Genomic DNA, 13707 nt, shown 5'->3' on the forward strand with positions numbered 1-13707 from the left:
CAACAAGTAGGCTGGGAATCCTTCTCCTGATATCTCACTAGAGGCAACACTCTATTTTCTTGCTTTTGTTTGAATGGGCTGGTCAACTGAGTGTCTGATGAAGTGCTGAGCTGGGCTTCTGTGAGAAATCCACATGTAACCTGAATATCCCAAACTCTCTGGCCAAGCTTCTAACTCTTGTAGCCATTCCTGCCAAATGATAGTAGTAACTTAGCATTTTCTAATTCAGTAGCAATAAAGGGTAAGAAAAGAAACTGAGTATAGATACTTTCTTTTTTTTCTTTTTTTTTGAGATGGAGTCTTGCTCTGTTGCCAGGCTGGAGTGCAGTGGCACAATCTCAGCTCACTGCAACCTCCGCCTCCTGGGTTCAAGCGATTCTCCTGCCTCAGCCTCCCAAGTAGCTGGGACTAGAGGCACGTGCCACCACGCCCAGCTGATTTTTCTATTTTTAGTAGAGACGGGGTTTTACCATGTTGGCCAAGGATGGTCTCGATCTCTTGACCTCCTGATCTGCACCCCCTCAGCCTCCCAAAGTGCTGGGATTACAGGCGTGAGCTACCGCACCCAGCGATCCTTTCTTATGACTCAATAAGTCTATTCTAGATAACCTGGTAAAAGATCAAAAATAAAATAATTCCAAAACTTGACATGAAAGAATTATGTAATTTAAAATGTTTGAGTATTATGATTAATCTTTTAGAAAACTTAGTTCAAATTGTTGATCTGCAAATCCACTGAACACCCATAAAGTTTGGGGGGAAAAAAAAAAACAACAACCCTATAACCATGAGAGAAACCATGCCTTTTTTTTTTTTTCTGAGAAGTTTCAAAAAGCAGAGTCTTAATGAGGAGAAAATAATTCGAAAACATATCTCAAAGCAGAAGGATCCAGAGCTTGCACAGAAAATAAGTTATGCTGGTGAGAGGTTTCAGAATAAAGAATGACTATATTGGTCCATGATGTAAATATAAGCCACTGGAAGGACATAGAAAAGAATTAGCATGGCCACAGTTTTGGGCCAAAAAAGACTATTTTAGGAAAAGCACGGAGGATCGACTGCAGCAGATATTGGTGACAGGAAGTCAAACGAAGGTACAGCATGCTGGGAGAGATCATCCTTCTTAGGCAGAGACAGTAAGGCAGGGAGAAAGAAAGGAACGGGGCAGTAGAGCAGAATTACGTGAAGGAACAGCAGGCTTCTGCCTTGGCAGCAGGTCAGGTGTGCACAACATATCCAAAAGAAACATTTGAAACACCAGCTGAGGCAGTGCTGTGAGAAGATGAATTCTTCAACATGCTTTTCACTTTCAGCGTTTTAAAACTATCATATTTTTATCTGCATTCGCTTTTTAGCAGTTATAAATCTAAGAGGGCTCTATATACCATCTATCCATCTGTTTTTCATATTTAACACATTTTAGATGAGTTATAGACCTTGGCTATTATTAGCTAAATTTATATTTGCCTTATCTAAAGATCTTTAATTTTCCATAGTAAAACCAATTATTTTTTAATGATATTAATTTTGGACAGCTCTTGATATCACAGTGTCAACAACTATGAGGGTCTTAGTTTTTACCCTACTTGCAGCTAACAAGTTAGCCTGCCACAGTTTCATGGATCCCGGTAGAACACATGAGACTCCTGGGTCCGAGACAAAGGATAGTTTATTGCTCACAGCAACAGAAATAGCAAGATACTAGCATTTTAGTGCTAGTCCCCCAAGCCTCAATTTCCACAAGCGAACATAAAGGAAGCCAGATGAGCCCTGCACACTGTGCATAAGAGGAACCCTGAACTTAGAGAAACCCTAATCTCTCATATGGCAGTAAGCACATCTGCCCATTGCTCTTAAGCAGACAAACCTCTCTGTAAAGGGCATTCAGTGCCTTGTCTTGCAAGAAGTTCAGAAAGATGAGAGACAGGAGTGCAAAAGGCTTATTGGGAAACAAAGAAAAAAGGAAGGCATGAGAAATGTCTTCCTACAGTATCAACCCCTCATTTCTACAACATCTTGCCTTCCAAAAAATGTATCTATAAACACAACACTTGTGGGTGGTTCTGATGAATCTGGCTGGCACAGGCTGGAACCAAGTCCACTTAATTAGTTTTATATGCCATTTCATTAAGGCTACTACCTACAAGACTCCAAGCACCAGGATAAGGCCAACCTGCAGCACTGACCTCACCACCCATGTCCCCCAGGGCCCTGGACTCAACCACCTAGACAAATGGAATGAATCATCAGAGTCTACAAGGACAGCCTCCTTTTACAGAGCTCTCTACACTTGTCTGAGGACTACATAATCTACTGGTAGCGTTTCCTGAAATACTTGAAGGTTCCTTATGACCACACCCCTAAAGCGCAAGTTATTGTCTCTTTGAGAAGAAGAGTTAATGCCTGGCTTCCATAAAGTACAATACCAGGGTGCTCATTGTGCCCCTGGAAAGTGGTTTATCATTGCTGGGGCCACCCAAGTGGGACCTTCATGGGTTAGTGAAACAGGCTGGGTGGCCTCCTAGCTGGATGATAAACCTTAGGAGTCTGAGTTCAGTTCAAATAATTGAGTCCTTATTTTAAGGCGAGACTGGCCTATTTGTCTATGCCACCAGCCAGAGGACATTTGTCCGTACCATGGAATGGCTGAGGGATAGCTTTGGAATTGGGGAAGTACAGAGCCGTTGACTGGCATTTTGCTTAGGGGGTGCAGGGGCTACCATTATCTCTTCTGTTCCCAATAAATTTTTCAGTAAGGTTAAAGGGAGTGGCCATGGTATAGCAGTGAGAGCTGCCTCGCAGTAGGTGACAGGCCCAGCACTCAATTAAACAGAAGCCACTGGCAACAGCTTGGGAGATCTCTGTGTTTTCCTTTGAGGAAAGCTCTAGAGGCAGTTCACTGGAAACAAAGATCATTGATGTCCCTACCTCCCCTGTATCTCCAGGGTCTGAGGTATTCTTCAGATGCTGAGGTTGCTGTTATCCTTCCACTGCTACAAAATCTATGTGCCCCATTCCAATAGCTAACTTCACTATTTTTTAACCATCCCTTAATTGTAACGAGGTATTTGGTCTGAAAGGGCCAAGTACAAAAGGGACAAGCGCACTTCCGCAAAACTTAACAGAAATCCATTAAGTTTCCGTCTTTAGTGTGCCTGAGTCACTAAAGAGAGACTTGGCAAGCACTAACCAAGCAGCCCTTTCCCTTATGATTAGGTTACGGGGGGTGGGGGTGGGAGTGGCGATTCTTTTCCTAAGGGCCAGATAAGTAAATATTTTATGCTTCATTCATCTCTGTAAGTACAAATAGTAGACAAAAAATGGCCAGTGCTCGCAAAATGGCTACCAAATCTTTAACATGAAATATCTAATGTGATCTACACAGTAGTATTATGCCAGCGTACTTATATTTTTATACTATTCTTTTTCTTTTCTTTTTTTTTTTTTTTTGAGACACAATCTTGCTCTGTCACCCAGGCTGGAGTGCAGTGGCACGATCTCAGCTCACTGCAACCTCCGCCTCCTGGGTTCAAGCAGTTCTTCTGCCTCAGCCTCCTGAGTAGCTGGGACTACAGGCGCGTGCCACCATGCCCAGTTAATTTTTTTCTTTTTTTTTTTTTTGTATTTTTAGTAGAGAAGGGGTTTCACCATCTTAGCCAGGATGGTCTCCTGACCTTGAGATCTGCCTGCCTCGGCCTCCCAAAGTGGTGGTATTACAGGCGTGAGCCACCGCAACCGGCCTATACTACTCATTTTTAACTGGGTTTATCATAATTCTCACTATTGTGGCAATCTTGATTTCATTTGCTTTGTTAGTTCCTTTGCTAACCTACTCCATTTTAGATAAGTACATTATTTAGGACTCTACACTGAAGGTTTCAAGAAACCAAATGAAATGAATGGCTTTCTCTTACCGTTTGCCTCGTGGATAATGCCGCACATATTCTCCAACATCGTGAGCAGCAACAGCTAAGACTTGGGGATCATCTGACACTTCCAAAAGTTTTGTCAAGATTCTGAAATAAATTTTATCCAAAGAGAGATCAAGTTCTAATTTTTCTATAGACTACAACAGAGCACAGGTATAATGAAGATATCTTCCTGAAAATAGACATTTATTAATATATTCATATTCTTCTAAGGATTTCACTATTAGACATAAGTTTGCAGTTTTCAAACCTTCAAACCTTCATACATATATAACAAGTTTCTTTCAGATTCACAATGTACACCATGCACAATTTCCAAAATATCAGGGACTCCCCCCTCAAGAAAACTAGAATATGAATAAAAGTTATTTTAACACAAAACTACCAATAGATCTTTTCCAATTATATATATTTTCATAAGCCATTTATAAACCCTAGGACCTACTGGTACTACTGGGACAAGTGACTTTCAGTGCTCGATGATGAGGGTGGACTGAGCACTAAGCACACACGTCTTCCCCTCTCTCTTGCCCCAACTCTAACAGAAGAGTGGAACATATACTTTCCAAACAGTGAAGTCCATAACAGCAAGAGAAAAGATGGCAGCCCAAATCCACCATCCTGTCACCTTGCCCTTCTGGTACTTTCTCCAATACAACCACATAAAGTAAATTGTCACTGGAGCCTGACGGGTACTTCTGAGAACAGGAGCCAGGAACCAGTAGCAAAGAAGGCTCCCCCTGCCCTGGCTTCTGCTACCCTCCTCAAGGACCACTGAGGGTGTGTGCAGCTACCCAAGATGTGCATGTGCCCTTGGGAGTGAAAGGGGAGAGAGATGGTGCTGCTCAGAATCCAAGGAGCTTGGAAAGGACTACCTTCCTCATGTGTGCAAGCAGAGATCGTTCAAGGAATAGGTTGCTCCTCTGTTATTTTAATGCTCTAGGGCCTAGAAATAGATGGAAAACTTCTCAATTCATTCTAAAAGCAGAGCATAACTGTGATAACCAGTCAGAATGAATGTTTTTTAAACGGCTTGGTAGAAGACCAATATATAAAAACAACTCTTTCTAATACTCCAGCAACTCAGAAATAGATACACACAAACTTTAACAAATTAGCCAACTGAACCCACTAGTACACTGAGAGACAATATTCAGTTTTCAGCTCAAATGTCATCTCTTGCATAAGAGCCCACGATTACCCTAAGGCAGTACTCTCCCCACCATTCTCCTTTCCTACTCCACTGTTCTTCATAGTACTAATCACCACCTGCCATTGTAATATGTATTAAGACAGTCATGTTAAATGACTTCAAGCCATAGGAAGTAAAAATGACAGGTCACAAATTAATACATTTAGTCTGATAACATGTATAAGTAAAGGTATATAAAGATGTAGGTAAGGTATGTCTAGGCACCGGAAGAGACTATGGCCTGCTGACCCCAGTTCCTCCTCAGGAAGAGTCTGAGATTGAAGAGCAGTGAAGAAACCTTTCCACTTTAGTTCTCTCTGCCTTCAAGATGAAACAAGACATATTCAGTTTTTCATATATCTATTTATATTTTTAACATTTCAAATTATGTGTGTTTTTAAAAGGCTAACTTGCAAATTATTCTAAAATTACATTAAATTTAATTCAACTGAAACATATTGATAATTTCAAAAAATTACTTCTATGTTTTTACTTCAATAATTTAAATATTAAGAAATTTTATGAAATTATAAGCAAATTGCATTAATGAAAATTATTTAAAATATAACATTTGTTCTCAAGAAAAGAAAAATAGCTCAGAGCCATCAGAGCTAGTGAAATACATAAAATTTTTCACACCCAGAAACAAGAGTGTGGGTCCAAGGGCAATTATTTAAAGGCATTTTGTCCCTAACTATCCCACTCATTACCCTCGTGTTCCTGGAATTTGTGATACAAAGATCAATGTACAGCTAATCAACAGTTTATGTCATTTTAATGTAAATTCTTGGCAAACGACTTAGGAAGTGCCTCTTCTTTTTCCCTCAAAAGCCCACTTGTAACTGCTACTAATTGGAGTGCATATTCAAGGCAAGTTGAATCTATGCTCCCATGTAGCCATCTTCAAGCTTTGAGCTTGAACAATCTCTGTATTTAATCTTATTTTCTGAATTTCGTTATTTAAGACTGACATTCTGAATACATCAAACCAGAAGTCAGGAAATAACAGCTCAAGTCCAAACCCAGATGCCATCTGTTTTTGTAAATGTTTTACTGGAACACAGCCAGGCTCATTAGTTTACTTGGTGTCCATAGCTGGCACTGCAATGGCAGAGTTGAGTAATTTGGGACAGAAACAAAATGGTTCAAAAAGTCTAAAATATTTACTACCTGGGTCTTTCCCAAATCACGTTGCCAATCCCTGCCTTACACTATTCTCAGTGACTTAAGCCATTCTCCACATGGCTGAGACCCTGATACCCAAAATACGGTGTACACACCAGCAGCATGGGCATCACCTGGTTACTTAGAAATGCTGATCACAGACCCTAATCTAGGACTACTGAATTAGAATCTGCATTTTAACAAGATCTCCATTAACATTTGAGAAGCACAGTCTTAGAGTCAGATAATGTTAGAACTGGAAGGAATCACAGACTTTCTAGTCAAATCTGCAAAATGTGGACATGATTTTAATTGTTACCCTTCAGGACCATTAAGTCCGCTGAATATCTTCAGCAACAATGAAAACATCTTTGTATTATTAGCTGTAAACCTGCTGAGCATGCTATTTCTGTGTCAAATCGTCAATTAAAATGTTCTTCAAAAGAACAGGTTCAAAAAACGACATTTTATGGTATGCAATGAGAGAACTCCCTCCAAGATGTCTCTGAATACAGTTAAGTCAACAATAGATTCATCAATCACAATCCAAACCTCTATTGCCACGTTAACCACAACCCATGATTCTATCAAATAGTCCAATGGATCCAGGCAGCAACACACCACAGCTCTGTAGTTAGACCAAATGTGAATTCTGCCTCGACATTAGCTAGAAATGTAATCTTGAAAAGCATCTGTTCAAATCAAATTAGAATTTACATTATTATTCTAATTGATCATTCAACAAATATGTTCATTCTCTTTCACAATGTTTTCCCTCAGTTTTAGAAACTTGTTTTCTCTCTCAGCTTTTGTTTTTCTTCTATCTCCATGGCTTCTTATATTTCAGAATATTTTCTTACTCAAAATATATATTTATTTCAAAACTACTAACATACAAGCTACAAGGTATTTTCTGTATACTTCAAAAGTGAGAGGGAAAAATTAACTTTTATACTTGCTAAGTCTGGAATTACCTGACGTAAGTGTGGTTATCCACAGATAAAAGGAAGACCAGTATGCATGATGCTTTTTAAACAGCAGAATCAAATAAAGATTTCATCCAGATCTATCTTATTGGGCAGCACTAGTACCTGTCATTCATCTCATGCAGATAATTTACAAGAATGTAAAGAATGTCAGGTGACCATCAAGTCAGGGGGTTGTTAAGCTGCCGCTCTAAGATAATAATTGGTTGCAGCTGGCACCAGGGAAAGACAGTCTCCCAACAGATAGAAAACACCTGAAGCAGGTGATCAGCAGCTTCCCAATAATATCTCAAGAGTGGGGTGGGCAGGCTCAAGCATGCACAGTAAGGTGCAAAGTGGCAGAGTTTAACCAGTATATGACCTTCCTCTAGGAATGCTCAACTGATAAGGGAAAAATGCCTCAAGTAAGCATGCACACAACTTCAGTAAACATACTGTGCGCATGTGGCCCCTCCCAAGTGCTGGCAGCACACTGAACATGACAGCCCAGCCCAAGGGAAACATCAAGGGAAGAGAAATGGAAACCCTGGAACCATGCCAATGTATAAAACCCCAAGTCAAGGGCAGAACAGGGCACTTGGATCTCCCAAGTCATCCACTTGGCCCTCTTCCAAGTGTACTTTATTTCCTTACATTTCTGTTCTAAAACTTTTTTAATAAGCCTTCACTTCTGCTCTAAAATTTGCCCTGGTCTCTCACTCTGCCTTAAACCTATTTCTGCCCCTCAGCAGAATTATTTCCTCCAAGGAGGCAAGGATCACATTGCTGCAGACCCATACAGATTCACAACTGGTAACAACCCTACTGACAGAACAGACTCCCTTCTGGGCCAAGGCGACCCCAGAGAAACCTCAAAAACTGAGTTTCAGGCTATGATGGGAAGAGAGATCAGAAAAAACTCACAATACCCCTTCCCTTTTGGAGTTTAGGCACAACTGGCCACCATTAATGTAAAATAGAAATCAGCTACACTTTCTCAGGGCTCCTTAAGACTGTTTTTCCCAAGATGGTGGTCACTCATATTGGCTCAGAAGAAACCTCTTTAAAATATTTCACAGAGTTTGGTTTCTCCATTAACAAGAATAAAAACTAAAGACAAACAAACAATAATTTCAAATTTCTCATCATCATATAAACATAAAAGAAAAATGACCATATACCAGCCAGGTGCAGTGGCTCACGCCTGTAATCCCAGCACTTTGGGAGGCCAAGGTGGGCAGATCACGAGGTCAGGAGATCGAGACCATCCTGGCTAACACGGTGAAACCCTGTCTCTACAAAAAAAATAGAAAAAATCAGCCGGGCGTGGTGGTGGGCACCTGTAGTCCCAGGTACTCTGGAGGCTGAGGCAGGAGAATGGCGTGAACCCAGGAGGCGGAGCTTGCAGTGAGCCGAGATCACGCCACTGCACTCCAGCCTGGGCAACAGAGCGAGACTCCGTCTCAAAAAAAAAAGAAAAGAAAAATACCATATACCATTGTTCCTGGTTATTCAGAAAAATCACAGTGTCATACAAAGGTAAAGGGAGTAATCTGAAGAAGCCACAAAAATTAAAACCTAACACCAGAAAATAGAAAGTACCCTTTTCAAAAGTCTCTTTAAGTGTATCATAATAAAGATATACATAATGCTTTTGTAATAACTTGTAAACATTCCCCTCCACTATATTCAAGTTTTCTAAACACTAGATTTAAAAAAAACTCCAAGCTCTTTCTGTTGTTAAAACTCAAAGTCATAAGGTAACAGTGAAAAACTAATCCACTCCTTCCCACTTCCTATTCCGTCAGTCTTGCTGACATCAACCACTCACTTTGATTTGCCATTTTGTTTAAATGAGAATAATGTATCATTTTCAGTAATACACAGAAAATGGAGTCTAAACAACAGAGATAGGTGGGCCTAAAAATGCTCCATCTGGATGCCTCGTTTAAATGACAATAAGAGGATTTCTTAAAAGTATAAATCTATAAGGAAGGACAAAATGGGAAGTGAAACAAAAACAATAAAATATTGAAGCGGAAAGTCAGAAGAACAAATGTTAAACATGAGAAAACCAAATACCAAGCTGGCAGGGACGTAAGCCAAGGAGCAACCTGATTTACAACACACAACTATTTATACCGGTATTTTTAGATACCAGACTCAAACTTTGCTGCCTCATATGACAACCATTAGCCACATGTGGTTTGTTTTAAAGTTAAATTGATAAAAATTTAGTTTCTCAGCTACCAAGAACATTTCCAGTGCTCTTTAGTGACAAACTATTGTACTGAGCAGCACAGATATAAACTACTTCCATCACCACAAAAAGTTCCATTGAAGTTGAGGTAGAAGGTGAAAAACTGTAATACAAGATCTATAGGAACACTAAAAAAAAAATATCACACACAAAGGAATAAATTTAATGAAAGACAACAGTGTAACATTATCCAAAGGAAATTCTACATGAATGAAGGGATATACTACCACGTTCATGGATTGGAGGACCCTCCTTCCAAATTAAAATAATATCAATTCCCCCTAGAATAAACTATGGCTTCAATCCCAATCGAAATACCCGTCAAACCATTTGTTTGACAAGCTGATTCTAAAATGCATACAGAAATGCAGGAGTCCAGAAAGCACCAAGACACCTTGGAAGAACAGGCATGCTCATGCTCATACTATCAGACACCAAGACAGAAAATAATGAACAGCAATTAATATAACATAGTATTGGAGTAAGAATAGACAAATAGATGATGGAATAGAACAAAGAATTCATAAACACATTTGCATAGGAGAGGTTCTAACCAAGGCGACTGGGCAAAAAACAGAAATAAAAGGCACTCAGATTGAAAAAGTGAGAAGTAAAACTCTCTATTCACAGATGACATAATCTTGTACAGCTGACCATTGAACAGCATAAATCTGAACTGCACAGGTCCACTTACACATGGATTTTCTTACACCTTTGCCACCCCTGAAACAGCAACATCAACATCTTCTCTTTCTCAGCTTACTCAACATGACGACAAGGAGGATGAAGACCTTTACAACGATCCACTTCCACTTAATGGACAGTAAATGTATCTTCTCTTTCTTATGATTTTCTTAATAACGTTTTTTCTCTAGTTTACTTTATTGTAAGAATACAGTATATAATACATGTAACATTCAAAATATGTGTTAATCAACTGTTTGTTATCAGTGAGGCTTCTAGTCAACAGGAAGTTATTAGTAGTTAAGTTTTGGGGAAGCTAAAAGTTATACATGGCTTTTTGACTGTGGGGGAGGAGGGTCGGCATCCCTAATTCCTGCATTTTCAAGGGCCAACAGCAGACAGAATATGCAAAGGAATCCAATAAAGACAAAGGTTTTATAAGTTCAATCTACAAAACTCAACTGTTTTTCTATAAACTTGCAATAAATAATTGAAAAAGAAGAAAACAACTTCATTTACAATAGCATCAAAAGGACAAAATATTTAGAAATAAATTTAACAAAAGACATGCAAAACTTATATTCCGAAATCTACAAAACACTGTTGAAAGAAATTAAATATGATCTAAACAAATCAGAAAACATCCCAGGTTCATGGATCTGAATACCAAATACTCCTCAAACTGATTTACAGCTTCAACAGAATCCCTATTAGTCCAAACTGGGTTCTTTGTAGATTTTAACAAGGTGATTCTAAAATTCATATAAAATGTTAAGGGACCCAGATAGCCAAAATCATCTTGGAAACAAAAAAGCAGACTTCCAGTTTCTGGTACAGCATGTAAAGAGCTTGGAAATCATCACTCCAAACCTCACAGCAGGAAAAAAAAAATGCTGAACAAAACAAGTCTTCTTAGATCCATCAGTATCCATCAGAGAACTGAGGTCCCAGGACAAACCATCTCCCTGGAAGCTAGAGAGATGGGTGACAGAGAATCAAAGCTTATTGGCAGCAGAAACTGCTGTTGGATCTATCAACTGGTAGAAACACTTAAAGGGTAACTGACTAATTGCTAAAGATTTAACAAGAACTAGCTAGAGAAATAAAAACCCCAAGGAGTCCAGTCTTATGGAAGTTAGGTGGCCTTCACAGTGCTCACCTAAGGAGAAGTGGATAATCTGAATAGGCCTATATCTATTAAAGAAATGAGTAATTAATAACCTTACAAAACAGAAAGCAACAGGCCCACATGTTCTCACTGGTAAATTACGTCAAACATTTAAGAAGGAAACAATACCAATTCTCTACAGTCTCTTCCAGAAAAAGAAGCAGAGGGAACACCTCTTAACTCATTCTATGAGACCAACATTACCATAATCCCAAAATCAGAAAAAGACATCACAAGAAAGGAAATTTACAGAGCACTATCTCTCATGAACATAGATGCAAAAATCCTCAACAAAAATATTGGCAAATCAAATCTAATAACATATAAAACGAATTATAAACTATGACCAAACAGGATTGAGTCCGGGTATGCAAGGCTAGCGTAATATTTGAGAAATCAATTAATGCAGCCCATCACATCAACAGGCTAAAAAAGAAAGATCATATCAATAGAGTCAGGAAAATTATTTGACAAATTTAACATCCATTCATGATAAAAACTCTCAGCAAATTAGGAATAGAGGGAAACATTCTCAACTTTATCAGATAAAGATGATGTGCAAAAAAAAAAATCTATAGTTAATATCATACTGAATAATGAGAAACTAGAAGCTTTCCTCCCTAAGATCAGAAGCAAGGCAAGGATGTACCCTCTCATCACTCTATTCACCATCATATTGGAAGTATCATTAAGTGTAATAAGACAAAAAAGGAAATAAAAGAAATAATTACAGCAAAGTCGCAGGATACAAGGTACATCTATGAGTCAGTTGTTTTCCCATACACTATCTCTGAACAACTGGAATTTCAAATTAAAAACACAGCACTAGGCCAAGCATGGTGGCTCATGCCTACAATCCTAGCATTTTGGAAGGCAGAGATGGGAGGACTGCTGTGAGGCCAGGAGTTCGAAACCAACCTGTGCAACAGAGTGACATCCCATCTCCACAAAAATTTAACAAAAGCAAAATAGCCGGGCATGGTGGTATGTGCCTGTAGTCCTAGCTGCTCAAGAGGCTGAGATGGGAGGATCTCTTGAGCCCAGAAGTTTGATGTTACAGTTAGCTATGATCGCACCACTTCACTCCAATCTGGGTGACAGAGCTACATCCTGCCTCTTAAAAAGGGGGGGGGAAGGCCAGGCACGGTGGCTCCCGCCTGTAATCCCAGGACTTTGGGAGGCTGAGGTGGGCAGATCACGAGGTCAGGAGTTAGAGACCGGCCTGGCCAACATGGTGAAACCCCGTCTCTACTAAAAATACAAAAATGAGCTGGGCGTGGTGGTGCACGCCTGTAATCCCAGCTACTTAGGAGGCTGAGGATGGAGAATCTTGCACCCAGGAGGCGGAGGCTGCAGTAAGCTGAGATTGCGCTACTGCACTCCAGCCTGGACAACAGAGTGAGACTCTGTCTCAAAAAAAAAAAAAAAAAAAAAGGTGGGGGGGAGGGTGGTGGACAACAACAACAACACACACACACACACAAGACCATCAGCATTAGCACCAAAAAAAAAAAAAAAAAGAAAGAAAGAGAAATACTTAGGTATGAATGTAACAAAATATGTGCAAGATCTATAAGAGGAAAACAAAAGCCAAATGAAAGAAATCAAAGAAAATTGAAACAAATAAACAGATATTCCACGTTCACAAGTAGAAAGACTCTATACTGTCAAGATATCAACTGTTCCCAACTTGATTTACAGATTCAATGCAATCCCAATCAAAATCCTGGCAAGTTATTTTGTAGATACTGACAAACTAATGTTTGTTTCCATATATTCTAAAGTTATGGAAAAGCAAAAGACTCAGAATGGCCAACACAATATTAAAGAACAACAAAGTCAGAGGACTGACACTACCAACTTCAAGATTTACTATAAAGCCACAGTACTCAAAAGAATGTGGTATTGGTAAAAGAATAGACAAATAGATCGCTGAAACAGAACAGAGAGCCCAGAAATAGACCCACACAAATATAGTCAACTGATCTTTTGACAACAGAGCAAGGGCAATTCATTGGAGCAAAGATAGTCTTGTCAAAACCCACAGAGCTATACACAAAGTTGAAAAGTTCATAATGAGGAAACTACACAATACAAAGAGTGAATCCTGTTGCGGGAAGTCAGGGACCCCAAACGGAGGGACCGGCTGAAGCCATGGCAGAAGAACGTGGATTGTGAAGATTTTATGGACATTTATTAGTTCCCCAAATTAATACTTTTGTAATTTCTTATGCTTGTCTTTACTGCAATTTCTAAACATAAATTGTAAAGATTTCATGGACACTTATCACTTCCCCAATCAATACCCTTGTGATTTCCTATGCCTGCCTTTAATCTCTTAATCC

The 13707-nt window shown here is 39.3% G+C and overlaps 1 protein-coding gene across 4 annotated transcripts in view; it reads right to left on the reverse strand.

The window, feature by feature from the left end:
- Positions 1–13707, reverse strand: part of ATP6V1H (ATPase H+ transporting V1 subunit H) — a 116761-nt gene that overhangs the window by 36913 nt on the left and 66141 nt on the right. For all 4 annotated transcript variants that reach the window (XM_016959475.3, XM_016959478.4, XM_016959477.3 and 1 more), the window contains one exon: positions 3915–4016. In XM_016959475.3, the coding sequence (XP_016814964.1) occupies positions 3915–4016 (102 nt within the window). The remainder of the gene's footprint in view (positions 1–3914; positions 4017–13707) is intronic.

This window comes from Pan troglodytes, chromosome 7 (genome assembly GCF_028858775.2).
Source record: "Pan troglodytes isolate AG18354 chromosome 7, NHGRI_mPanTro3-v2.0_pri, whole genome shotgun sequence".
Classification (NCBI taxonomy): Eukaryota; Metazoa; Chordata; class Mammalia; order Primates; family Hominidae; genus Pan; species Pan troglodytes.